At 63.3% G+C, this 26,863-nt stretch overlaps 2 protein-coding genes across 9 annotated transcripts in view; both read right to left on the reverse strand.

Moving 5' to 3' along the window:
• Nucleotides 1–205: 205 nt before the first annotated feature.
• Nucleotides 206–7,325, reverse strand: NUDT14 (nudix hydrolase 14). 2 transcript variants are annotated; one of them, XM_027521576.1, is made up of 5 exons: nucleotides 6,511–6,904; nucleotides 4,198–4,241; nucleotides 3,662–3,726; nucleotides 3,246–3,483; nucleotides 206–491 (listed from the first exon to the last, which is right to left on the reverse strand). In XM_027521576.1, exons 1-5 carry the CDS (start codon nucleotides 6,574–6,576, stop codon nucleotides 251–253), a joined length of 654 nt encoding a protein of 217 aa, XP_027377377.1. In that variant the 5' UTR covers nucleotides 6,577–6,904; the 3' UTR covers nucleotides 206–250. The 2 variants fall into 2 exon arrangements, with proteins under 2 accessions (XP_027377377.1, XP_027377376.1); XM_027521575.1 differs by lacking the exon at nucleotides 6,511–6,904 and adding an exon at nucleotides 7,205–7,325 and having other exon boundaries at nucleotides 208–491.
• A 16,523-nt stretch (nucleotides 7,326–23,848) lies between these two features.
• Nucleotides 23,849–26,863, reverse strand: part of BRF1 (BRF1, RNA polymerase III transcription initiation factor subunit) — a 53,178-nt gene continuing 50,163 nt past the window's right edge. For all 7 annotated transcript variants that reach the window (XM_027521913.1, XM_027521907.1, XM_027521909.1 and 4 more), the window contains one exon: nucleotides 23,849–26,790. In XM_027521913.1, coding sequence (XP_027377714.1) covers nucleotides 26,753–26,790 — 38 coding nt within the window. In that variant the 3' untranslated portion in view covers nucleotides 23,849–26,752. The remainder of the gene's footprint in view (nucleotides 26,791–26,863) is intronic.

Here is a 26,863-nt window from a genome sequence, read left to right on the forward strand (position 1 = left end):
GCCTGACCCGACACCGTCTTCCCGCCTCTCCCTGCCAGCCGGCGGCACTGCCCAGGCCTGGCCTAGCCCTCTGCCAGCGGCCAGGTCCCAACAGACCCCGCACAGCCTGCAGCTGTTGCCTCTGCTCAGGGGGCGCTGAGGGGCTTTCATGGAGACCTCGCCCTACCCTGCCCCCGAGCCCAGCCCAGTCACAGCTCAGAGTTGGTCACATCCAAGAGCGATGCCAGCCTTTATTGGGTCTGCGGGGCTCTCACTGGAGACCCAGGCCAGGGGCCACACAGCTGAAGAACCACGAGATACCAAAGATCACGCCGAGGGTCTTGGGAACATCCGGGTCATCCGCAAAGGTCCGGGCACCGTCCAGGGGCAGGTGCACCACCTCGATGAGCTCTCCCTCCTCAGCCAGGCCCCCACCCGGGCTGCCCCGCTGGGCATCCGTCACCTCCGCGTAGAACATGGTCTGGCTGGAGCCGGTCAGTCCCACGCCAGACCTGAAGATGAGACAGCATGTGCTGAGGGCTCCACTCAGGCCCCGCCAGCCACCCCTGCCCCTTCCACAGTCCTCTCCTGACCACCCCTTCCAGCCCCTGGCAGGCAGGGTTCCAGGAGGCCCCTGGGTATCTCCCCACACGGTATCCTCTCGAGTGTGAGGGAGACCTCGGAACATGCTGGATGTGAAGAGGCTGTGACTAGGCTTGTGACGTGCAACCGGTTACATTAGGTCAGGTGATGAAGGTGGGATTCTACAGACATAATTAAGGGACCTAATGAGGGGAATTTAAGTTCAAGGGAGGATGATCCTGGGTCGGTGTGACCTCATCAGGAGAGTTTAGAGATCAGTGAAAACTCAGAGAGATACTTCAAGATGAAGCAAGCTGCCTTGCTGCTGCGGGAGGGCCACGGGCCAGGGTGTGTGGGGGCCTCTAAGAGCCTGAGAGCTGGCCAGGAGACAGCCCGCAGGCACGGCCACGAGGAGCTGCAAGAGGACGCAGAGCCCCGGACCAGACTGCAGAGCCCAGCTGATGCCTGGCTGCAGCCCGTCAAGTCCGAGTGGTGGGCCAGGTCTCCGGCAAAGCAGACGGCTGACTTCCGGCAACCACGCAGTGAGAACGTGGGTGCCTGACAGGCGGCCCCCGTTCTACCGCGGGCCTTGCCACTCTGCCCAGGCTGGGCCAAGCCGGTCCTCTCCCCACCCGGCAGAGCCGGTCCATGCCCAGGGCTCCGGCCGTGCAGCTTGTCTGTGGGCACTCACAGGGTAGGGTACCCACTCCAGGCTGGGGCTCACGGTGAGGGTGGGGGGTGAGGTCCCCAGGGCTAGGGCTCATAGGCTGGGGGGCATCAAGGACTCCCCTTCCTTCCTGGGTGGCAGCCAGGAGGGGATTGCTGGCCCCAGGGAGGGGGATGGGCTGGGCAGAAGGTAGGGGGGAAGACCCAGCAGCGGAGGTCAGCAGCAGGTAGCCATGGTGACTGCCTGCCTTGAGGATGGGGGTGACGGACAGGCTGGTCTGGACTCCAGAGGGAAAGGGCCCAACACAGTGTGCAGAGGAGAGGGACACCAGCGGTGTGTGCAAAGTCCAGGGGATAAGGGGACCCCAGGTCCCGCTGAGGCTAGCTGAGGCCAGCCAAGGCCTGCGGGGTGCAAGAGCTCCCGGGACACCGGGGCAAGGAGCAGAGGGGCTTCCGTCCCCTCCCCAGCTGTCCCACCCCTGGCGGGGCCACGCCCAGACTGACCTCACCCAGCTGCTTCCTCCGCCCTCCGGCCCCTTATCTCCCCCGGACCCTTCCTGAAGCCCGTTTCCGCCGGCCACCACAGCCTGAGCTTTGATGGAAGTCGCCGTCTGCGGGGTTTCCAGGCCCCGTTTCCGCCGGTGTGTGAAGGAGACCGGGGCCAAGGAGAGTGTGCCCTGCCAGGCCGGCACGGCCCCCCCTGCACACTCAATCACGCCCCGGGCCGCGAGACCTCAGGCAAGCGCGGGGGGGGCCGCGTCACCCGGGACGGGCAGGGAAGCGGCCGGGGCCTCAGACGGAAGCCGTGGGCCGGGCCACGGGGCTGCGTGAGTTTAGCTCTGGCTCATCCAGCTGCCGTCCAGCTCCCGGGGTGAGGAGCTGCGCTGGCCTCCTCTCCCCCTCCCAGGCCTGCCTGCCCTTGTCCCTAAAACGCAGTGTGAGCTGACCACTGACCGCCTGCTGTCCAGAACCCTCTGTGGCTCCCCAGCACCCTCCAGATCATGGTCCAGAGACTGGGCTGCTCGTCCCCTCGATCTGAGCCTTTCCCACACAGTGCCCCTGCCAGGCGTCCACACAGACTCACCCCTTCTGCGGAGCCCCCGGTCCCAGGGCTGGCCTGCCCAATGGTTCAATCCCTACCTGAAGTCAGGGCCCCTGGATCGCCAGCCCAAAGGCTCAGAGACCAAGTGGCCACTGGCCAGGCACACGGAGGATGCCTGCAGATAACTGAGGCGTCACACAGCATGTCTGACCCTGGGGTGCAGAAACCCCACCTGGAGTGTGGAGGTGCTAGGCCCTGCCCCATCTCCTTCCCAAGACTGAAGGCCAGGGACGCCTGGTTGAGCCTGGGTGTCGCTGAGGTGGCCCTGGGCTGGCCTGGGGGGCAGAGCTGAGGCCCCACTCCTCTGGAGCAGGCTGCCAGGGGCTGGGGCTCAGCTGGAGACCCTCCTCCTGCTCAGGACTTCACCAGGGCTGGGGACCCATCGCCACACTCCCAGGGCAAGGGTGGGCTTCACCTGACATCCCGTCCCGGAAGATGTCCCCAGGGGGAGCTGGAGTGGCTGGCAGGCACCCGGACTCTGGTAGGGGCAGGCCGCACTGCGACCCCTCCCTGGGAGCGCAGAGCTCCAACCCTGGCCCAGGACTCGGCCCTGCCCTCACTCCTGAGCCGCAGTCAGAGCCCTCTGTGACTCACCCCCACCCCCAGCCCCCGGTGCCTAATCCCACAGGAAGCAGGGGCATCTGTGAGCAGCAGCTGCCACTGGAGCCGGCCACACGGGGCGGGGGGGGGGGGGGGGGAGTGGCAGGGGGGGGTGTGGCGGGGCCGCAGGGGGCTGCAGTGGGGGCTGGGGGCCACAGGCTCCAGCCAACCTTCCCCCAACCCTGAGCTGCAGAACAAGGCGAACTCACCCTGCTTACACAGCCCTGGGGAGGAAGCGCTCGCCGCCCCCCAGTGGCCTGTCCCAGCCCGCCTCCAGGGCTGTCCGACTGCAGGCCGCCCTCCCAGCCCCACTCACTTGTACGAGGTCACCCGGCGCAGGTCAGAGGGTGCCAGGCGGTAGCCACACTCCTCCCAGGCCTCCTTGCAGGCCACCTCCTCCAGCGAGAGCCCGGGCTGGTCCAGGAGGCCGGCACACAGCTCGTAGGTGACCCCTGCTGAGCCAGGCAGCGCCGCCTGCAGCGCCTGGGGCCTGTCCTGCTCCGCAGCGGCCAGGGACCCTGGGAAGAGACGCTCCACCTCGCCAGCATACACGGCTGGCAGGGGGAGGCGACTGCGTCACGGCCTATGGCGGCCGGCTCCACATGACCCGCTCTGGCCAGACCCCCTTGCCAAGGCTGTTTCTCCCAGAGCCCCCTCCCAGGTCTACATGCTGACACCAGGACCCCAGGGGACTGAACGTGAGCCTGCCGGCCTCCCCGACCCCAACCTCACCTGGTCGGAACTGCTTCACCAACACCAGGCTCCTCCGGGAAGAGTTGAACATGAGGATGGTCACGCTGGGGGCAGGGGGGACCGAGCTCAGCACAGAAGCGTGCCCTCACCTCGCCGCCCTCCACAGCCCTGGAGGGTTGGGTCCCTTGCTCAGATGGGCAGACTGAGGCCCAGGCTGGGACAGAACTCGCCAGGGTCACACTGCCAGTTGAGGACCCAGGCCTCCTGTATGTGCTGGGTGGCAGGAGTAGGAAGGACATGCTGGGCAGCTGGACAGGCTGGGGCTGGCAGCATCTGAGGGCGCGAGAATGACGGGACACGTGGGCCCTGCCGGCCAGCTAAAGCCACACTGCCCCCGGCCCATGCTCCCGGCGCTCCAGGGCAAGGGCGCCTGGGAGGCCCGCATGGGGCCCCTCAGTGAGAGGCAGGGAGAGCGGGGGTGCTCAGAAACGCAAAGGGGGCTGCGGCTCCGTTGCCCCTGGGCCCCGTGTCCCTGCCAGCCTTCTTTCCTGGTGCCAGCCAGGCCAGGCCCTCACCTATCATGAGTCTTCATGAAGTCCCACGACTTCTGGGCGCCATTCTGGAAGAGACAGGGCATCGGTCAGGGAGTGCTCCGGGGAGCGAGGAGGCCCCAGGGACACACTGCAGCGGCTCCTCCCAGGGAGACCAGCTGTGGCCCAGGCGGCCCGGGAGCCAGGAGGTGCAGCAGGTGGGCAGGGGGGTCCAGGGCAGACGCGTGCGCCCCAGGAGTGACGAGAAAACTGGAGCAAGCAGTGGGGAGCTGCGGAGACGCTCGCTGTCACCCAGACCGGAAAGGATCACGGGGTGTGGAGGGCCCCGGGCTGGGGGGTCCCGAGTGAGTGGAGCAGAGATCAGGTCTTCATGGCTGAAGCTCCCTTGGGTGCCTGGACAAAGGGCCATGGGAGGGCTTGGGGCGGGGCACAGGAGCAGTTGGGGGGTGTGCCAGCGCCTGGCAGGAGCTTGCCCCGCGGATGGGATGACTCAGGGGTGTGACTGGACCAGGGACCACCCTCTCCCCAGCCTGGTTTTGGCTTGGGGCTGTCTCTCCCGTGGCCCATGGTCCTGCTGCTCTGTCCCTTCCTTCCGCCACCCTGCTCCCCTGCCTGGGGTGCCCTGCCCCAGCGGCTCCCAGGGCTTTGGGCGGCATCTGGTGAACAGAAGGCAGTGCGGAGCCGGGGCCTGGGCCGCCGCGGGCAACCAGAACCGATGCTAACGTGGTTCCAGCCGGCAGGAGGCACGAGGGGCTGGGACCCTGCCAGCTAGGCCGTTCCCCCTGTCCCTGAGCCTTCCTCAAAGAGGTCTCTGAGGATGGGCCTTGCCCTGGAGCCCGAGAGCCCAGCCCTGTGGATACCCGTCACCAGCTTGCTTAGCCCACTGCCCTTCAGCCACTGGTCCAGCCCTTTGCCCTGGTGAGCTGCCGGCCCAACACATGGGGCCCTGTCCAAGCCACGAACTGGACATGAACCTGAGCACCAGAGACAGAAAGTATAGTCAGGGCTGCAAAAGAGAGAAGACGCTGAGGAACAACCTTTGTGAGGACTTCCCGGAGGAGGCGACACTGCGCCAGGACTCACAGAGAAAAAAGGGCCTTCCCGGCAGGGGGACCTGGCAAGCAGAGGCCCACCCACACGCTGGTCTAGCGGAGATGGGGAACCTGGGCTGAGCTTGGCCTGGAGGCAGGAGCGTCCTGGCCGGGCAGCAGCCTTGGTTTCCGGGGGGAAGGAGAGCTGTGCTGTGCCAGTCGGGCTGCCCGGGAGGCCGTTGTGAGGCACCACCCACAAGAGGCAGGCCTGGGCCTGCCTGCAGCCTGGCCACCCCAGGGCCGGCCACCCACCAGGAGGGGTTCCAGGGAAGGCCTGTCCCCAAGTCTGCCAAGTTCAGGGCTGTCCCCTGCCTCCCTCAGGGTACGTGTCACCCTGTGTTGGTTTCAGGTACCCTCTTGGATCAGGATCAGAACATCGGTCAAACCTGAGGTCCAGGCAGGGTGGAGGGGAGGGTCCAGAGAGGTCCACTGAGGCCCGTGCAGCCCCTCCTGCAGGACCCCCACCCAGGTGGTCCAGACCCAGGCCTGGCTCATCTTCATGGCACTGGGAGGGAGGAACAGGACTGGAGTGTAACACAGCCCCCTCCCCCTCAGAGCTATGGGGAGGCCCTGCCTCTGGATGATCAATCTATCCATCCATCAGATCTCCCCTGGCATAGCGGCTACTGAGCAAAGTTGCAGAAGCCCTTCGCTGACATTCACCGCCCAGCCCAGTGTCCCGTGGCCCCCTGCCTGTGCCCACTGCAGCCTGCCACCCACACGGGCTCAGCTTTGGTTACCAGCACCCATCCACCTTTCACAGGAAGTGGGGGAGGGTGCCACAGCCAGAGGCCACAGCAGTCAGGTGCCTGGACCACCCTGTGCTCACCTGCTGCCCCCAGAGCCCTGGCCCCTGGGAGCTGTGTGGCCACAATCAGGCATTCTGGCCCCAGGCCAGCACCAGGGACAGGGCGGCAACCTCCATGTCCCTGTACTATGCCCTCACCCCACCCCGGCTTCTGCCCCAGGCCAGTGCTGCCAGCCCAGGTCCAGCCTGGGGACAAGACTCCCTGTCCCCTAGGGCCAATGGGACAACAGCAACGGGGCGGTGCAGCCTCTCTCAGGCTGGGGGTCAAGAGGGTGTCATAGTTTGGAGAGAGGAAGGGACCTGGGGGAGGGGGGTAGAGAGGATATTGCAGGCCAAGGGCAGTCAGGCAGAGACAGAGGCACCGAAGACCTGCACCACCTGTCCTCACTGAGGGGCACCGAGGGCCGCACAGACCACGCTATGGGGTGCAGTCCTCACCTGGATGGCACGGTGGACTCCAGGGGAGCTGCAAGCAAAGGGTGAGGGCCCAAACTGGACAAACATGTGTTTCCTGTGAACCTACTCCCATGTACGGCGCCAAGGGAGGCAGCCGCGGTACTGCACTGCCTCCCAGGGAACGGCAGGAGATGATGCCCTGGCGGAAAGCCTGCAAGGACGGCAGGTGGAGACACGGAGGAGGCGTCCTGGGGAGGAAGCCCACCTGGAGAGGCTCTCCAGTGCGCACCCCCGTCCCTCCATTCGCCTTCTTCTGCCCAGAATGGAGAACACCAGCTCCAGGAAGCTTGCCCCGACCCTGGGGGCGCCCAATATGTCCCACCGCAAAAAGGGCCGGGCTCAGCAAAGTCTCTTTAGAGGAATGAGTGGTCCCTCGAGGTGTCCCTGCCCAGACCCTCCCCGACCCCGACACTCAACCGGAGTGTGCGCTCAGCGGGGACGCGAGGCTTGCGGGGCGGGACCACGAGACTCGAGGCGGGGCTCCTGGGCCCGGAGCTCCGAGCCGGGCTCCGGGCGGGGGCGGAGCTGCGGGGGCCGCCGGCTGGGGGCGGGGCTGCGGGCTCGAGGGGGGCGGGGCTGCGGGCTCGAGGGGGCGGGGCTCCGGGTCGAAGGCGGGCGGGGTCCCGGGGCGGTGTCGGGCAGCGCGGGGAATGGAAGGCGCGGAAGGCGCGCTCACCTGGCGGTAGTGCAGCGTGAGCGGCACCAGGTACGGCGAGGCTGCGCAGCGGCCCACGGCCACCCCCTCGATGCGCTCCATGGCGGCGCGCGGGCGCGTACCCCGGCTCTGCGCATGCCTAGTGCGCGCGGGGCGGGGCGGTGCCGAGCGCGGGGCGGGCCCGGGGTGGCCCCTGCCCGGGTCCGTGCGGGTGGGACGGCGGACTCAGGCGCTCCCGGAGCCCGCGGGCTGGGAGCGGGGCAGGAGGCGAGCCCCGCCGCAAGGTGCAGTCGGCCGAGCGTGCGGCCAGCGGGGCGGGCGCGGCTGGAGGTTTGAGAGGCGATCGCCGCTGCCCGCTGCCCGGGGGACTTGGGCATCTTGGTCGCGAGAGAGCGACGCAGCGCAGCTTGGGGGAGGGGGCTCGAGCCGAACTGATGTCTGCCCCCCGGGGTTGACCAAACCCAGGGGCAGGGAGAGAAGCCGGCGCCGCCGCCGCGCCCCCCAGATAGGAGCATTAGGGAGCGCGAAGGGCCATCCTGTGGGCGGTGGTGGCAAGAATGTAGACACCTTGGAGGCCCCTGGGTGGAGGCAGAGAAGGCTCTGGAAAGAGGGCAGGGCGAGAGGATCTGGAACCTGCCCTTCAGGGAGGAGTTGCCACTCCTGTCTGGGGCTGCTACCCCTTCCCCTCGCGCCCCTCGCTGCTGTGGAAGGGCCCCTCCTTTCTTGGGTGTGGACCTCCAAGACCCGCTTCAAATGCAGCCACTGCCTCTCCAGTGTTAGTCGTTCAGTCGTGTCCGACTCTTTGTGACCCCGTGGACTGCAGCACGCCAGGTCTCCCTGTCTATCGCCAACTTCCGGAGTTTACTCAAACTCATGTCCATTGAGTCAGTGATGCCATCCAACCATCTCATCCTCTGTCGTCCCCTTCTCCTCCCGCCTTCAATCCTTCCCAGCATCAAGGTCTTTTCAAATGAGTCAGTTCTTCGCATCAGGTGGCCGAAGTATTGAAGTTTCAGCTTCAGCATCTGTCCTTCCAATGAATATTCAGATCTGATTTCTTTTAGGATGGACTGGTTGGATCTCTTTGCAGTCTAAGGGACTCTCAAGAGTCTTCTCCAAAACCACAGTTCAAAAGCATCAAGTCTTTGGCGCTCAGCTTACTTTATAGTGCAACTCTTACACCCATACCTGACTACTGGAAAACCCATAGCTTTGACTAGACAGATGTTTGTTGGCAAAGTAATGTCTCTGCTTTTTATTTTTTATTTTTGTTTGTTTGTTTTTTAATTTTATTTTATTTTTAAACTTTACAATATTGTATTAGTTTTGCCAAATATCGAAATGAATCCGCCACAGGTATACCTGTGTTCCCCATCCTGAACCCTCCTCCCTCCTCCCTCCCCATACCCTCCCTCTGGGTCCGTCCCAGTGCACCAGCCCCAAGCATCCAGTATCGTGCATCGAACCTGGACTGGCATCTCGTTTCATACATGATATTATACATGTTTCAATGCCATTCTCCCAAATCTCCCCACCCTCTCCCTCTCCCACAGAGTCCATAAGACTGTTCTATACATCGGTGTCTCTTTTGCTGTCTCGTACACAGGGTTATTGTTACCATCTTTCTAAATTCCATATATATGCATTAGTATACTGTATTGGTGTTTTTCTTTCTGGCTTACTTCACTCTGTATAATAGGTTCCAGTTTCATCCATCTCATTAGAACTGATTCAAATGTATTCTTTTTAATGGCTGAGTAATACTCCATTGTGCATATGTACCAGAGCTTTCTTATCCATTCATCTGCTGATGGGCATCTAGGTTGCTTCCATGTCCTGGCTATTATAAACAGTGCTGCGATGAACATTGGGGTACACATGTCTCTTTCCCTTCTGGTTTCCTCAGTGTGTATGCCCAGCAGTGGGATTGCTGGATCATACTGTCTAGGTTGGTCATAACTTTTTTTCCCAAAAAGCAACTATATTTTTATTTCATGGATGCAGTCACCAACTGCAGTGATTTTGGAGCCCCCGCCCCCAAAAAAATAAAGTCTCACTGTTTCCACTGTTTCCATGAAGTGATGGGACCAGATGCCATGATCTTAGTTTTCTGAATGTTGAGCTTTAAACCAACTTTTTCACTGTCCTTTTTAATCAAGAGGCTCTTTAGTTCTTCTTCACTTTCTGCCATAAGGGTGGTGTCATCTGCATATCTGAGGTTATTGATATTTCTCCCAGCAATCTTCATTTCAGTTTGTGCTTTATCCAGCCCAGCACTTCTCATCATGATGTACTCTGCATATAAGTTAAATTAGCAGGATGACAATATACAGCCTTGATGTACTCCTTTCCCAATTTGGAACCAGTCTGTTGTTCCATGTCCAGTTGTAACTATTGCTTCCTGACTTGCATATAGGTTTCTCAAGAAAGAAAGTGGTCTGGTATTCCCTTCTCTTGAAGAATTTTCCACAGTTTGTTGTGGTCCACACAGTCAAAGGCTTTGCATAGTCAATAAAGCAGAAGTAGATATTTTTCTGGAACTCTTGCTTTGTCGATGATCCAACGGATGTTGGCAATTTGATCTCTGGTTCCTCTGCCTTCTCTAAATCCAGCTTGAACATCTGGAAGTTTGTGGTTCACATACTGTTGAAGCCTGGCTTAGAGGATTTTGAGCATTACTTTGCTGGTGTGAGATGAGTGCAATTGTGAGGTAGTTTGAGCATTCTTTGGCATTGCCTTTCTTTTGGATTGGAATGAAAACTGACCTTTTCCAGTGCTGTGGCCACTGCTGAGTTTTCCAAATTTGCTGGAGTATTGAGTGCAGCACTTTCATAGAATCATTTTTTAGGATTTGAAATAGCTCAATTGGAATTCCATCACCTCCACTAGCTTTGTTCGTAGTGATGCTTCCTAAGGCCCACTTGACTTCACATTCCAGGATGTGTGGCTCTAGGTTGGTGATTATACCATTGTGATTATCTGGGTCGTGAAGATCTTTTTTGTACAGTTCTTCTGTGTATTCTTGTCACCTCTTCTTAATATCTTCTGCTTCTGTTAGGTCCATTTCTGTCCTTTATTGAGCCCATCTTTGCATGAAAAGTCCCCTTGGTATCTCTAATTTTCTTGACGAGATCTTTAGTCTTTTCCATTCTGTCGTTTTCCTCTATTTCTTTGCATTGATCACTGAGGAAGCCTTTCTTATCTCTCCTTGCTCTTCTTTGGAACTCTGCATTCAGATGGGTATATCTTTCCTTCTCCTTTGCTTTTCACTTCTCTTCTATTCACAGCTATTTGTAAGGGCTCCTCAGACAACCATTTTCCTCTTTTGCATTTCTTTTCCTTGGGGATGGTCTTGATCCCTGCCTCCTGTACAATGTCACGAACCTCTGTCCATAGTTCTTCAGGCATTCTGTCTATCATATCTAATTCCTTGAATCTATTTGTCATTTCTACTGTATAATTGTAAGGGATTTGATTTAGGTCATACCTGAATGGTCTAGTGGTTTTCCCTACTTGCTTCAATTTAAGTCTGAATTTGGCAATAAGGAGTTCATGATCTGAGCCACAGTCAGCTCCCAGTCTTGTTTTTGCTGACTGTGTAGAGCTTCTCCATCTTTGGCTGCAAAGAATATAATCAATCTGATTTCGGTGTTGACCATCTGGTGATGTCCATGTGTAGAGTCTTTTTTTGTGTTGTTGGAAGAGGGTGTTTGCTATGAGCAGTGTATTCTCTTGGCAGAACTCTATTAGCCTTTTCCCTGCCTCATTCTGTACTCCAAGGCCAAATTTGCCTGTTACTCCAGGTGTTTCTTGATGGACTATTACACAGACATAAAAAAGGACAAAATATTGTCAAGTGCAGCAATGTAGACCTAGCAATCATCATACTAAGTGAAGTAAGCCAGACTGAGAAAGACAAATACCACATGATATCACTTATATGTGGGTTCTGAAATACGGTACAAGTACTGCTAAGTCGCTTCAGTCGTGTCTGACTCTGTGCAACCCCATAGACGGCAGCCCACCAGGCCCTGCCGTCCCTGGGATTCTCCAGGCAAGAACACTGGAGTGGGTTGCCATTTCCTCCTCCAGTGCATGAAAGTGAAAAGTGAAAGTGAAGTCACTCAGTCGTGTCCGACTCTTAGCGACCCCATGGCCTGCAGCCTACCAGGCTCCTCCATCCATGGGATTTTCCAGGCAAGAGTACTGGAGTGGGTTGCCATTGCCTTCTCAGACTCAATACTCTACCATGGCCTATTCGGGAAAAGAGTCTAAAACAGAGTGGATATACGTATACATAGAACTGAGTCACTTTTCTGTACACCTGAAATTAACACAACATTGTAAATCGGCTATACTCCAAAAAAAATTTTAAAAAAAAGGAATGAAATTCTGACATGTGCTATCACACGGAACAGCCTTGAAGACGTTCTGCTGAGTGAAAAGGCAGACAGAAGGTCCCTTGTGATATGAAACAAATGCACAGGGACAGAAAGTAGATTGGGGTTGCCGGGGCTGGGGGAGGGGAGAACAGGGACAGTGTCCTTTCAGGGTGACAGAATGTTCTGGAAATTGGGAGACAACATTGAGAATGTGCTAAATGCCAGTGAAGTGCAAAAGTGAGATGGTTAACGTGATGTGGTTTTCAGTTCCGTTTTCTTAAGGAAAAATACATCAGGGACTTCCCTGGTGGTCTGGTGGTTAAGGATCCACCTTCCAGTTCAGCAGATGCAGGTTCGATCCCTGGTCAGGGAACTAACCCTAAGCCCCCACGTGCACAACTAGAGAGCCTGCACGCCACACTGAAGAGCCAGCACAGCTAAATAATCTTTTTTTTTAAAAAAAGAAAACCACGTCAGTGAGACTGGTCAGGAGCATTCCACCTGGCTGAAGCACCCTGGGGCCCATGATGGTGGGTCGGGATCAGGTCTCCGCAGGCTACTGTGGCCCTGGAGGCAGGAGAGGGGTCTGGAGCGAGACTAGATGTGCTTCTGGGGAACTGCTGTGCGCAGGCAGCTGGGAACTGGAGCTCAGGGTGCGCTGGGACACGAACACCGAGGGCAGCAGGGGCTGGACTAGGGGCCCTGGTGACGAGGCACTGTCTTCAGGGACCTGGAGGAGCAGGAGGAGGGGCGTGCCGCGGCTCCCAGGGGAGCCCACTGGGCCGGGCTGGGCCCCTCAGCAGCACCAGGAGCCCGGGAGGGGTCCAGGCAGGGGTGTCGGGGGGTTGCCATAGCCGCCTTCTGGGGAGGGCAGGAGACCAGTACGAGGGGCCTTGGCCGCTGTCCAGAGCAGAGGCCATGCAGGCCAGTGGCCTTGGGCCCTGTGGGAGTGGGTGCGGGAGGAGGAGGGAGTGGAGGATGGGGGGTGAAGGCCAGGGGACGCGGGCCATGCCCCGGGAAGCCCGCCGGAAAGTCCCCTGCGGGCCTGGGAGCCTCCGAGACCAGGCCCAGCCGCGCTCAGAGTGGACGTGGAGACCCCACACACACACACACATGCGGTGAGCGTGGGCTGAGCGGATGTGGAGACCACCCCCCCCACACACACACACACACACAGACACACATGCAGTGAGTGTGGGCTGAGCGGACGTGGAGACCCCCCCCCACACACACACACACACATGCAGTGAGTGTGGGCTGAGCGGACGTGGAGACCCCCCCCACACAGACACACATGCGGTGAGCGTGGGCTGAGCGGACGTGGAGACCCCCACACACACACACACACACACATGCAGTGAGCGTGATCCTTGGTGGCCTCCGACGGCAGGGACTGGTTATGACGGCAGGGACTGGTTATGCCGAGCCATGAAGGCAGGCCTCCCTGCACTGAGGCGAGGGCAGGGCAGGCTGCCTCCTGGGCTCCAGGGGAGAACGGACGCTGGCCTCTCGCGGCTCCTAGAGGCTGCCGCACTGTTGGCTCCTGGCTGGTGCCTCCTCCCTCTTCACGGCCAGCGGCACAGCAGCCCTGTTCCCATCTGGACTCTGACCCGCTGGCTTCCCCTTGAGATGACCACGGCCCCCATGTGACAACCCCGGCCCACTCATATGACCCTGGCCCCCTCGTGACGACCCCGTCTCCCACGAGATGACCCTGGGCCCCTCGTGACAACCCTGGCCCCCTCATACGACCCCGGCCCCCTCGTGACGACCCCGTCCCCCAAGAGACAACCCCGGGCCCCTCATGACGATCCCAGCCCCCTCATATGACCCCAGTCCCCCTCGTGATGACCCGTCCCCCAAGAGATGACCCCGGGCCCCTCGTGATGACCCCGGCCCCCTCATATGACCCCCGCCCCCTCATGACGACCCTGGCCCCCTCGTGATGACCCCGGCCCCCACACGTGATGACCTCGGGCCCCTCGAGACGACCCCAGGCCCCTCGTGATGACCCTGGCCCCCTCATGATGACCCTGTCCCCCAAGAGACAACCCCCACCCCTCGTGACGATCCCGGCGCCCCTCGAGACCACCCCGGCCCCTTCGTGATGACCCCGGCACTCTTAGAGACGACCCTGGGCCCCTCCTTTGACCCCGGTCCCCTCATGATGACCCCGGGCCCCTCAAGACGACCCCAGGCCCCTCGTGATGACCCTGGCCCCCTCGTGATGACCCCTGCCCCTCATGACGACCCCGGCCACCTCTGGAGCCCAGGACAACCCCCAGGGTCCTCCACTTAACCATGTCTTTGCCATGTGAGGTTCCACACTGGCAGGTTCTGGGAATACCATGTGGACATGGGAGCCAGGGCAGGACCCCAGGTGAGGTTCAGCCTGCTAGGGCCCTGGCAGGACTTCGGGGGGCTCCTGCTGGCCACTGCCTCGTCTTTCTCTCTAAGAGGCGGGGGCAGGGTGGTCTGCCACGACTCGGGCAGGAAGAGAGGGTGGCTGCACATGATCCCACGTGACTGGGGGCCTGGAGTCCCCTTGGCCTGGTGAGGGGCTTCCTGGTGGCCCCAGCTTGGGGGATGCCCCAGGTGGCGCCCAGCAGTCTGGGCAGGTGGACAGGTGGATGTCGGTTTTCTCCAGGGCTCAGCCTTTCCCCAGAGTGGGTGACGGACAGCCCAGGGGTCCAGAGGTCAGTCTGCTGGTTGGGGGGGTTCTTGATGAGGGGGGCTCCTCCCAGAGGGGGCAGTGGGGGCTGGCAGGCCGCGGGAAGCCCGGGAGTTGGGGTGCGGTTTCAAAGCAGGTGCGGAGCTCAGGCCTGGACACTGGCGGAGCCAGACAGGTCGTGGAGGGCCAAGGGTGGGGACGTGGGGCTCCAGGGATGCCCGCCTCTGTCTTGTTCTCCCCCTAGGGAGCACGCCCCCACCCACCAGTATCTCCCCACCCGAGGACCGGCGGCCTCCCCGGGGCCTCTGCACTCTCACCCTGACCCCGCTCCGCTTGGAACCCATTCCCTCCCTCTGGTCTTGTCCCTCCTGCCCTGCCTGGCCTGGGTGCCCAGGCTCCACCGTGGGCTCATGGAGCTGGGGAAGACGTGCTCAGGCCCCGGCAGGGCCTCGGCTTGCAGCCCAGCCTTCCTGCTCGCCTCCACCCGCCCTGAGCCCCCAGTCCATGCCGTCCAGCCCCGGCCCTGCCTGTCCCCCACCAGTCCAGGTCGAATCTGGGGCCTGTGTCTCTGCTGGAGCAGCCCCCACATGCACCTCCAGGTGCCCAGCCCCTCCCCCCGGAGCCTCCCAGGATGTGAGGAGGGGGTGCTTCTGTCCCCCGCCGTTTCTGGGGTCGCTCAGAGCGCTGGTGGCAGCCGACGGGCAGCTCTCATCCTCGAGGACAGCTGAGCTGGGGGTGGGTGACACAGTGCCCTTGACCACTTGGGCTCCTGGCTCGCAGGGAGACGCCGTGGGCCTGGCCGGGCGGGGGTCCCTGAGGGTGGCCTGTCCCCTCCCCCCGGCACGGCCTAGCTGGCTTCCGGGCCCCCAAGCCCTGCGGGATCTCCCAGGACAGAGTGGCCTGTGAGGGTAGTCAGACGGAGAGGAGGCAGCAGGACAGCACCTGGCCCACAGGCCAGAGTCCCTGGGCGGGTCTGGAGGACCACAGGGGTGCGGGGAGGGGCTGGGGGGCGTGTGTGCAGGCCCCGGCTCTGGCCTCACTCTCACCCCCCTCAGCGGGGGCTCCTGACGCATGTGCACAGGCTTGGACATGCGGGAGTCACCCTGGGCCGGGGGTGGGACGAGGCCCCGTGTTCCCAACCCCCAGGCGCCCCGGGGTCTCGAAGGGAAACAGCGCAGCCAGGAGCCCCAGGAACGCGCGCGCACCCCGCTGCAGCCAGGCCCGCCCGGAAGGCACGAGCCCGGGAACAATGCCCTTCGTGTGACAGACTTTCCCTCCGTGGGAGAAAATAGAGCTTGATAGAATGGCAATTTCCTGCATTTGTGCTATGGCAGAGAGTGGTTCACACAGGGACCTCCCACAAAGGGGAGCTCCTCGCCAAGTCGGCGGGGGCCCCAGGGCCGGGCAAGGGTCCTCCCTGTCCTCCAGGCCCCTGCCCGCCCCCCAAGCCTCAGCTCCAACTCAAGCAGCTTGTGGACGTGCAGAGGGGCTGGGAGGGGGCAGGGCGGCTTCCTGGAGGAGGGAACCTTGGACAGATTGGGCCATGAAGACAGCTTCTCAGGGGACAGAGGGCCCAGGGCAGAGCAGATGGGGTGCCACGGTGAGGGCAGGCCGGGGGCACTGCCATGGGTGGAGGGCAGAGGTTCCAGGGAGGCATACCAGCAGCAGAGCCTGGGCCTCCGTCTACGTTCTGAGTGAGGAAGCGGGCAGCCTGGAGGTGCCCCTGGATATGGCGATGCTGAGTGCTTGTGGCCCATGACGGCTGCCATGGGCTGAAGGTCCCAGTGCCTCCGCCCGCGGGGCCTGGCTGGCCCGGGTGGTCAGACCCAGAGCCCAGGGGACCGCTGACCTGCTGCGGCGGGGGCAGGATCCTGAGGACACCCCTGGGGTCTTTCCCCTCCCAGAAGAGGTTTGTGGCCAGGGCCTGGGAAGAGGGGGTTTGAGGCGGAGCAGGGCGCCTGTGGCCGGGACGGAGTGCCTGGCCCTGGCTCACACTGCGGGGTTCTTGGGCCATGTACTGAGGATGCCGTCTCTACCCACCTCTTCTCTGAGGACGGGCCGCTGGCCGGCCCTCCTGCCGGCCCTCCTGCCCAGTAATTCCAGCGCTGATGCGCTCTCCAGGGCACACAGCCTGGCAGGCTGTCCCGACCTCTGTGTTTCAACCTTTCTCTGTCCCTGGGCACAGGGACTCAAATGAGCTACGAGCTGCCCACCACACCCCAGCCCTGGGGGCCACCCTGTGGCCACTGGCCTCTTGGTCTCTCCTGGGGGAAGCCCTGGCTGACCCTCCTGCCTTCTCCTAAGGCTTCAGCAGCTCCCACACCCAAAGCCCACCACGGCCACACCTCTCCTTGGAGCTCAGGCCTCACCCGTTCACACCTCACCCCCATTCAGGGCCCAGAGCACAGAGGTGGTGGGACCCCTGCCTTGCCCTGGGGACACAAGGCCGTTCTCTGTAGGTGCTTCAGACAGCAGTGCAGGGCAGGGCCTCACGGCTGAGATGAGGCTTCTCTAGGACACCCTGCCTTTTCATACTGTTCATGGTGTTCTCAAGGAGAGAGTACTTAAGTTTCAAAAAACTAAGACCATGGCATCCAGTCCCATCACTTCATGGCAAATAGATGGGGAAACAATGGAAACAGTGTCAGACTTGATTTTCTTGGGCTCCAAAATCACTGCAGATGGTGACTGCAGCCATGAAATTAAAGGATGCTTGCTCCTAGGAAGAAAGGCTATGACAAATGTAGACAGTGTATTAAAAGGCAGACATCACTTTGCCTACAAAGGTCCATATAGTCAAAGCTATGGTTCTTCCAGTAGTCATGTATGGGTGCGAGAGTTGGACCATAACGAAGTGCTGAAGAATTGATGCTTTTGAACTGTGCTGTTGAAGACTCTTGGACTTGCAAGGAGATCAAACCAGTCCATCCTAAAGGAAATCAACCCTGAATATTCATTGGAAGGACTGATGGTGAGGCTTCAGTACTTTTGTACCTGATGTGAAGAAGTGACTCATTGGAAAAGACCCTGATGCTGGGAAAGATTGAAGGCAGGAGGCAAAGGGAACGACAGAGGATGAGATGGTTGTATGGCGTCACTGACTCAACGGACATGAGTTTGAGCAAACTCCGGGAGACGGTGAAGGACAGGGAAGCCCGGCTGAACAACAGGACCTGCAGCTTCAAGGCTGGTGGACAGCGGTCCCACTGCTCCCCCGACCCCAGCCCCGATGCACCGGGCCACCTGCCCATGGCTGCTGCCGGCCTCTGGGGGTGCAGTGGAGCACCGCAGAGGTGGGAGGCCCCTTCTGCCCACTGTCCTGCCGCCCCTGCCTTCCCTGGGGCAGGCACCCTGCATGGGGTCTGGCCCCCACTCCTCGCCGTCCCCCAGTTATTCACAGGCGTTCCCCCCAAATCTCGTCCACATGAGCGCCCCACTTGGTCTTTCAGATGGGATCAAGTTCAAGCTGCCCGCCCCTCTCCTGGACCTTGAGGCCTCCGGGGTGGCGCGGTTCCCCTCTTGCTCTGATGGTGCCCTGGCTGCTTGCACGAGCTCACTGCCCTTTGTGAAGCACTGCTGCCATCCTGGGGCTTCCGGGTGTTCTCCGCCTGACACCTCGTGTCTCTGCACAAACCCTGGCGTTACAGCAGAGCTCAGAGCAGGTCAAGGCTGCAGAGGCCCAGCCCTGCGGGGGTGCACCCATGGTGGGGTCTGGTTGACAACTCTCCCTTGGGCTCCTCTGGCCTCAGGCAGTGGCGTCCAGCGCTCCTAAGACCTCTGGGACCAACTCCTCATATTAAATCCTGCCATTGGAAATAACCACAGTGATAGCCATGATGCTTTATTCTGGTTGAGTTGGGACTGAGTCAGGGAGGGCTTTGCAGGGTGGAACACGGTGTGTGTGGGGTAAGGGGGATACTCAGAGAAAGGCACTGAAATTCCAGGGCTCTAGGGAGGGAAGGCAGGCCAGGGCTGGCCCAGAGAGGTCTGTCCTGTGTGGTGGGAAGGGGGCAGAGGTTGGGTAAGGACAGGGGAGCTGTATCTCCCATCACCTCCTGCAGACCCCACTCTCAGTTGTGGGTGAGCACGTGACTGAGGCCGGGGCCTGGTGAGTGGGCAGCCTTGGAGCAGGGACGAATGAGGAGGCCTGCCGTGGCCCCAAGTTGACCACCTGTCCAGGATGGGCAGGACTGCTTAGCGGAACCCAGTGAAGGAGCAACAGGAGGTCTGGCCCAGGTGGGGAAGCACTGGGAACCCCGTCTCCCTCTTCCTCTGCCAGGCCACAGTCCTGCCCAGCCTGGAGCCCCAGTGGGCTCCTCCTTTTGCTGAGGCAGTGGGAGCTGGGTTCCACCCTCTGGGACTTGAGTTCTGCCTACTGCTGTTCTTAACCTCCTTGAGTCTGTCACCCCTGACAAGGATCAGAGGAGGAACACAGGCCTGTGAGGGGCACCCCTCTGCCCAAGGGTGGTCCTCCTCCCCCTCCCCCGCCCCTCCCGCAGCTCTATGGGATCTGATCTCATGAGCACAGCCCCCATCAGCCTTCCCTGGGAGCGGCTATTCTGACTCGACCGTCCACCCTGCAGACGGGCACACGGAGACCCAGAGGAAAGGGCTGAGCTGAGGCCAGCCTCGCCCCTGGTCTGGCTTGGAGCCCCCGGCCCAGGGCCCAGGGTGGCCCCGGGCAGGTGGCCGTCACCTCTGACCCCGGGCCAGGGTGGCCTCGGCGTCTGGGCCTCAGCTCGGAGCGTTTCCTGCCTGCCTGCCCCAGCCCAGCCCCGCAGGAAGTGGCCGCCTCCTGAACAAAGGGGCCGGCGGACAATGGCCATTGAATTGGGCCGGGGCGCTCGCGCACGGACAGACCACCAGCTGCCCGCGCTGATAAGACCGCTCCGCGGACTCCACGGGCCCCTGGACCCCAGGCGGGGGCTCGCGGCCGGCGCGGCCCGCGGCCGGGCGGCCAACGGGGAGTCGACCCGAGGCGGCCCCGCCCCCATAGGCTCCTCCCCATATGGCCCCGCCCCCGTGCGGGCGGCCAATGAGGAGCCAACCCGGGGCGGGTCAGTCCCCAGCAGGCTCCTCCCCCACCTGGCCCCGCCCCGGCGGGCACGCCGGTTGGGCCCGTAGAGGGCCGCAGAAACCGCGCTTGGGGAAGTGTCCGCTCGGAAAGCGGAGGAAGTTAGCGCCTCGTGCGTTTCCTGCGCCTACTGGAAAAGTCGGGGAGGGCGGCCCTGGCTCTCTGCGAGGGTCACGTGCGGCTCGCTGTGCTCCAAGGGTGGAGCGGGCAGCTTGGTCCTCACGCCTGCCTGGGGCAGTCCTCCCGAGGCGCCTGGACACGTGGTGAACACGGTCAGCTCTGTGTACAGAGGCTCAGCGTCGAGAGCCAGCTCCAAGAGAGAGCAGTGGGGCTGAGGTCACGAGTCAACCCTGAGCTGGTTCTGCAGGGCCCAGCTGACCCAGGCCATCACCCGTGATCTGGGAGGCTCTGAAGGTGGCAGGGGGTGTCCGTGTCCTGGAAGGCATCACCTGGAGCCCGTGGGGACGGGACTGAGAGGGGCAAGACCTAGAGGTCTGGGAGAACCGAGACAGGCTCTTCCTTCCTGGTGGGATGACATAGCCCACTTCCGGGCCTGGCATGCGCCAGGCAAGGCAGGGGTCTGGGGAGCTCAGGCCTACAGCAGCCCCGTTCTGTTTGTCCAGCTGTGATGGTGGCAGTGGCTGTGGATAAGGTGACCGTTGGAGTGTTTGCATGCTGACTCTGCCAAGGTCTCAGGGGTGCGGTTGGGTGGAGTTGGGTGGGGAGAGACGGTGATGGGGGTGGTGGTGGGCCAGCAGCTTGCGGCCATGGGCAGAGCCGCATGGCGGAGTGCTGGGGCTGCGGTCACTGGGGGTGGTGCTATAAGGTAGCTCACATAGCTCCAGGTGCCTCAGTGAGGCTGCCCAGACTGCCACTCAGTGGCCTGGGGTCATGCCCTCGAAGGAGCCAGATGATCCCTGCCAACTCCTCTAGCCCCTCTTGCTCACGTGCTGTGAGCACCCCATCTCCTGAGGAACCGAGGTAACCGTGGTCACTGGGCGGGTAGACACACCTGATCTTCAGGTGGATGCAGCCAGACCCTCTCGTGGACTCATGCCCACCCTGGCCTACGTGCCTTGTTGTCCTCCACCCCATGCTGGCCCTGGCTGTGTCCTGACCCGACCACCTTCTCCACTCCACCCTTTGATCCGAAGCCTCTGAACGGTGGCCACTCTCCAGCCAGAGGCCACATGGGACCCCATGCCCACCTTGATGCCCCACCGCGGTCTCTGCAAGCACGGCCAGGTTCTCATCGGTCACATGGTGTTCCAGGAGCCATCCAGGCTGGGCCACAGACCCACAGCCTGCGTGAGCAGCCGCCCGCCCAGCCTCTGCCCGGCACCAAGCCCGCTGCTCTGAATGCAGGAAGTGGGAGGCCCGGCGGCTTCTGACTCCCGCCCTTTATCAGCCCACGACGTTTCCTGCGGCCCGCGCAGCCTAGACCCGCGGCGCCGGGACCCCAGGTCATCAGTGACTCATCGAGAGCCCGCCCTGGGGACACCCGGGCCCATGCCCCGACTCCTGCAAACGTGAACTCCTGCCCTCAGCCCAGCCCACACCTGGCTGGCAGGGCCACTCTGAGCCCCCGTCCCTGGGCCACCCACTGGCGTCTCCCCATCTTTTAATCCGTCCCTCCCTCCCCCATCCACAACCAGAAGGGCTGAGGTGCCCCCACCTCTTTGTGCCCCCCAGTTCCCAGTGCCTGTAGCCAGTAAGGTGGGCAGCCAGGGCTGCAGGGCCCACGGGGCTGACCACGAGCTCCTGCTCTGAGCACAAGACCCTCTGTGGCCACCCGCTTGCTCCCTCCCTCGGGCCCTGCTGTCCCCCAACCCCAAGGAGCACCAACACCACCACCTCTGGGGACCCCCAGTTCTCACCACCTCTCCCGGTGCAATCACCCAATCCCAGGTTGGCGGCCCACCTTCCTCTTCTGGTCTGTGTGGACCCCTCTTCCTCCAGGAAGTCTTCTGGACCAACCCCTACACCTCTCCTATCCTGGGGCCTCCCAGGGGATGCCTCCACTCCACAAAACTTGTCTCTGACCTTTACTGGGCCCCCAGACCCCCCCGCCACGGGAACCCAGACTCCGTCGCTCACGGGCAGACCCCTCCTCCCTCACCCCAGGGCACCCCTTGCCCAGTGCTCCTGGGGACACCGTGCGGGTCAGGATGGGAACTGAAGTGGGGGTGGGATGGGGCAGAGAGAGCACCGGGAGGTTCATCTTGGTCTGCACTCGCAGACCACCCGCTGGGCCCGATGTAAATGCTAAAGGAACCACCAGCTGTTGGGGTGGGCCCTTCCCAAACAAGTGCAGACCCCTCCCTGGAGCCAGGTCCTTGTGGCACTGACCCTCACACAGGCACAAGTGTGCACATGCAGGCTCACACCCTGCAGGAGGGTCCTCATGGCGCACACCAGCCATCCCACTCAGGCCCACCCTGCAGGGACGCCTGCAGGGTGACCAAGCAAAGACCCCTGCCACGTGCCACGCATTGCGGGGCTACAAGTGGGAGCTCTGCTCAGGGTGTGCCCACGTGTGCACGGCGCTCCTTTGCATGCTGTGGCCTGGCCCGTGACCACCATGCCACCTCCCCAAGATTCACATTCCCAGGCTGGGTCAGTGACCATCGTTGGGAAAGTCTGTCTCTGCCCAGGGCCAGGCTGGGGTCCACCAACCGGGGGGAGGGGTTGAGTGCCATCCACAGGCTGGTGAGCTCGGCGCCCAGCCCTCAAGCTGCCTCTCCATCACTGCAGGCCCTTCCGCCTGCTCCCCGGTGACAGCCACAGGGCCCTCCTGCTCAGCCCTGCCCGGTGCCCCGTCCCCCCGTGGCTCCCTCGCCTCTGCCCTGCACAGCAGCTCTGCTCATGCCCACCCCTGCTGCCGCACTTGCCCGCAGCATGGGGGCCGTTCCTCCCAGGGATTGTCCCCATCCCCATGGCCAACTGCAGACCCTCAGAGCTTCCGCGAGGTCTGCTGAGTAAGTAAACCCATGAACCGATGAACGGGGACTGTGTTTTCCAGAGCCCTGTGTGGCTGGAAGGGACACCCAGTAGGGGCTTGTGGGGAGAGAAAGCCAGAGGTGCAAGCCCCCCGGGAGGTCTGTCTGGGACCCCAGCCGCCTGCCTTCAGGTCCTGCCAGTGTGGCCCCCACTGACCCAAGCCCTCCCGCCCCGGGGCGTCCCCCCAGCCACTGGCTTAGCTCCGCAGCGGCTGAGGCTGGCAGCAGGGCCCACGGCAGCCAGGCCCCTGCTGAGTCCTGCACGGGCGTTTTCCCAGGCCCCACCAAGGCGGGCACCTGGCAGACGATGTCCTTATTCACCGCGGCCTCTGGGTGGGGGAGCAATTACTCAGTCTGCCTGGGGTGAAGGGCCCTGGTTGCCAAGGAAAGGACGGTCCCCACGCTGTCTAGCATGGCAGCACTGCCTCCAGCCATCCAGGCCTCCGGGGCTCAGCTGAGTGCTTGGCCTCTGCAGTTGCCCCTGTGACGTGTGGCAGCCCACCTGCCTGCCACAAGCCTGCCCAGCACCTACCCCACCGCAGCCTTCCACTGGCCTCGCCAGGGCTGAGGCAGCAGTGACGGCTGGGTCCCACCATCCTGGCCCCCTGCCCTCCCAGGACCCAGGTGGACCATTGTGTGATGGCTTCCTGAGCCAGGCTCCTCTAGAGGCAGGAAGGTCAGACCGCCTCGCCTCTGCCTCCGCCCACAGCCCCTGGGAAGGGCCCTGGCGGTCAGGGCCTGAGGCCCGCAGCCTTGGAGCCCGACTCTCGGACCCCACCCCTTGCCAGCCTGGCTGGGGCCAAGGCCTCCCCAGGGACTAGCCGGCCCTCCAGGCACGTAGGCCAGGACGACGCGGGTAGGCGCCAACCAGCCGGGGCAGCTGCCGCCTGCCTGCGAGCGACCCTGACTCGGGAGCCCCTGCCCCCAGGAGATAATGCCATCGGTGCCCCCAGCCAGCCGGTGTGCACGTGCAGGGAGCCGGCTGTCCTGTGGATGTGGCCACAGGGAGCTGGGAGAGTGTCGGGAGGACCCCTGGGCGGGGCCGGGGGCCGAAAACCCAAGGCCGTGAGGCAGACAGCCACCCCCGCCCCCCTCCCAGGGACGGACAGGCAGGAGCCGCCCCGGAGCCCTGCTGGCCCTGCCGGTCCTGGGGCGCCCCCTGCTGCCCGGGGCTGGCCCTGCAGTGTGGCAGCGGCGGGGGCTCCCTGGAGGCACAGGTGGCTGGGCGGAGGGTCCGGATTCAGGGGGTTCACTGGGCCCCGAGGCTGAGACGAGCGGTGGCCGGAGCCTGGCAGCGGAGCCTGGGGTGACATGCAGGCCCACGGCCGGGCATGGGCCGCTTTCTGTCCACACTGATCCCCACGGTCTTGCGGGGCAAGGGGGTCTTCAGCCCAGGAGAACAGGGTGGGTGTGTGGAAGACGGCGAGCCTGGGGCACCCACGCCGGTGGGGGTGGCACCGAGACGGGGTGCCGGGGGCAGAGCCGTCCTGGCCCAGCAGCCACTGGACGGTGTCAGAGAACAAAGACACTGAACGGGGCTTGCGACTCCAAAGGCAGCCTTTATTGCGCAGGGAGCAGCGTCCCCAGGGTCTGTGCTGGGCCCCACCTGGGGCCTGGGAGGCGGAAGCAGGACACTGGCCTGGCAGCCTGAGGGTGCCCGGGCGGAGGTGGCCATGGGGCTGGGCCCCTTGAGGCAGGGTGGGTAAGTCCGCCCCCCGGTGACCTGGGGCCTTCAGGGCAGCCCCAGCCTGGGGACGGGGAACTTCCTTGCCCTCCCGGGGCCCCCTCAGCCCAGAAGGGACAGGAGTCCCTCTCCCGGTCCCAGACTCGTGGCCCTCACTTGGCCAGCGCTCCAGCCCGCCAAGGAACAGATGGAGGACCAGGGTGTGGAGACAGCAGAGGGGTTCAGGGAGGGCGAGCGCTGAACAGAAGGAGGGCATCGGCCTGGGGCGGGAAGACAGGGAGGGTTGGTCTGCACCTCGCCCAGTGCTGAGCCGTGGGAGCAGCGTTTGTGGGGCTGCCAGGGGGCAGGGCACAGTGGGCGCTCAGGCTGGGCTCTACCAGAGAGGGTGTCAGGGACCCTGGTTCTCAGGGGCCCCCCAGAAGCCGCCCCTCCTTCAGAGAGACCCCCCAGCGCCAGCAGGGGCCATGGTGGCAGAAGGCAGCCACCAGCCCTACTGCCCGTCTGGAGGCCTGGCCCAGCTGGACATGACTGTGGGAGCCAGGAGAGCGTGGGGAGCCACTGGGAGAGGGGCAGGAATGCAGGCCGGGGCCCGGACAAGCTGGCTCAGGATGGGGCTCCTTGCCACCTGCAGGCACTGGGGGCGTCTCAGGCCTTTTCCCCCTTCTTGGGGGGCCTGAGGCAGCGAGTGGCATGACGCCATGGCCCATCCAGTCCCGCCAGGAAGGGCGCCCATGGTCCCGACTCCGTGGACCAGAGGGGCGGGAAGGGTACGAGGTCCCGGAGCACAGCGTGGGCTGGGTGCCACATCCTCTGTGGACACCCCGCGGCACCTCCAGGCCTCGGGCCCCTGAGCTCAGCCCCGCTGGGGGCAGACCTGGGTCTCGTCAGAGCCCGGGATCCGGTGCCCTGATGGTGCCCCAGGGACCCGGGTGGAGCAGCGTGAGCAGCAGTGGCGTGTCCGTGCACAGGTGTGCACTGTGGGCGTGCAGGCCCTGCAGGCCTCTCCCGGCAGGCCCTCCCACCCCCAGGCTGCTGGGGGACAAGCTGGGAAAGAGACTGACGGGGAGAGCAGGATCCCCGGAGGAGGGGCAGGCAGGGGGCCTGGAGACCCTGGCCTCAGGCTGGAGGACGGGCAGGGCATGTGGCGGGGACAGGCCGCCCTGGCCCCAGTGGACACAGGCTGCCTCCCCTAGCTGCTCCCGGCACCGTGCAGAGCCTGGTGGCCAGTCGCGTGCCCTGCTCGGGCGAGCGCCCACAAACGACTCTGCTGACGTCAACCTGAGTGGGCGCAGCTGGGGACCCAGCCTCCACACCCCGTGCCTCGCCCGCAGCCGCCCTGCGCATTCTCCTCCCTGGATGTGCTCGGCCGCTCCCCTGCCCCTGGCTCAGCAGCCTCTCCTCTGCAGGCAGGCCTGTCCACCCATCCCCTGGCCCACAAGGCCATCAGCCCCTCCTCTGTGAAGGAAGCTCCAGCGAGGGTGGCCTGCAGGCTGGCCTCCTGCCCACCTCCCAGGGAAACGCCCAGCCAGACCTGTGTCTAGAACACAGCATGCACGGCCTGGGCGCCCCCGACAGCCGCCAGCTCCCCCCTCCACCCGGAGTCTCCCGGGCTCCGGCCCAGCGCAGCACCTGCTCCCTGTGCAGTGCAGGGCCCCCTGTCCACGAGGCCCTCTAAGAGCCTCTGCAGGGGCCCAGGGCCTTCCTGTGAGGGTGGGTGTGTCACTGGTTCCCCAGCTGACAACCGGGTGCCTGTGGAGCCTGTAGACCCAGCACCCCGCCTAACCTCGCTCCTCCAGGGAGCCAGACAGAGCTGCAGACCACACACTCGGCGAGTTTTGGCTCAAGCAACGATCTTTGTGTTTCACCAGCCCACCTTCCACTCCCGCCAGCCAGGTGCCCTGGGGTCCTGGCCGAGGGGCACGGCGAGGGCCTCGAAATCCCCCAGTGAGCCGTGATGCCCTCTGGGGTGGACGCCATGAGGTCTGCCCACCCAGGGTGGGGCCTGAGCCCTGGGGGCAGGCTGCTGTGGCTCTGCCACTGTGAGGGCAGGTGGCCGAGGCCAGCCTGGAGAGGCGGAAGCCCCTGTGGACCCCTTGTGGACGCCCCCGCGCAGCCACGCCCGAGGCCAGGGCAAGGGCTCTGGGCCTTCCAGCAGCAAGGCTGGCCCAGGTTCCAAGTGCCGCCAACAGAGGGCCTCTGCCGGCCACGCCTCTGAGGACAGGGACCCAGGTGCAGCTCGGGTGGGAGGTGCCCAGACAGCTGCGCATGCGCCTGACAAGCGGGGCTGGGCAGACTGTGGGCTCTTCGGTGCACGTCTGTGGGGTCCCCAGTCCCGGGCACAACGGGGAGGGCCTGGCTGGGCGTCAGCTGGACACAAAGTGCTTCTCTCAGACGCGGCAAAGAGATGAGGGGCGCAGGCTCCCAGCCCCCGGGGCAGAGCAGGGTCCAGACCCCGCTGGGCCTCCACGAGCCTGGACACGTGGCTGGGCCTCCCTGGGCCGCAGTTTCTCTCCACAGGATGCGGCAGAGCAAGGGTTCCTGGGCCACAAGACCCAGCTGTGCCGAGAAACACACACGCTCCTCACGTTGCTCAGATCAGGATCCCAACAGCGAGGGCCATGAGGTCGCCGGCGGCTGTGCGTGAAGGCCGCTGGGCAGCAGGGCGCCCGTCTCATCACCGAGTCTTGCTGCTCACCGGGGGCTCACCCTCAGGAGCCAGTGGCGGGGCCACCAGCGGACGTGCCGGACGTGAGATCACCTCAGTAGCCATCATCATCATCCCCGTCACAGCCGTAATCTGCAGAGTGCAAGGCAGTAACCACGGGGGATGAGGCCCGCCACCCCAGGAGTGAGCGGGACCCCCGAAGCGC

The sequence above is a fragment of the Bos indicus x Bos taurus genome, chromosome 21, assembly GCF_003369695.1.
Source record: "Bos indicus x Bos taurus breed Angus x Brahman F1 hybrid chromosome 21, Bos_hybrid_MaternalHap_v2.0, whole genome shotgun sequence".
In the NCBI taxonomy this organism is placed as follows: domain Eukaryota; kingdom Metazoa; phylum Chordata; class Mammalia; order Artiodactyla; family Bovidae; genus Bos; species Bos indicus x Bos taurus.

What these genes read in the sequence shown, in the direction of transcription:
- NUDT14 (XM_027521575.1), bottom strand. Translation starts at nt 7,285, where the DNA reads ATGGAGCGCATCGAGGGGGTGGCCGTGGGCCGCTGCGCAGCCTCGCCG. An exon ending in TCACGCTGCACTACCGCCAG is followed by an intron (nt 4,242 to 7,204) that starts GTGAGCGCGCCT and finishes TGTCTCTTCCAG; the next exon opens with AATGGCGCCCAGAAGTCGTG. An exon ending in GGTGAAGCAGTTCCGACCAG is followed by an intron (nt 3,484 to 3,661) that starts GTGAGGTTGGGG and finishes TCCCCCTGCCAG; the next exon opens with CCGTGTATGCTGGCGAGGTG.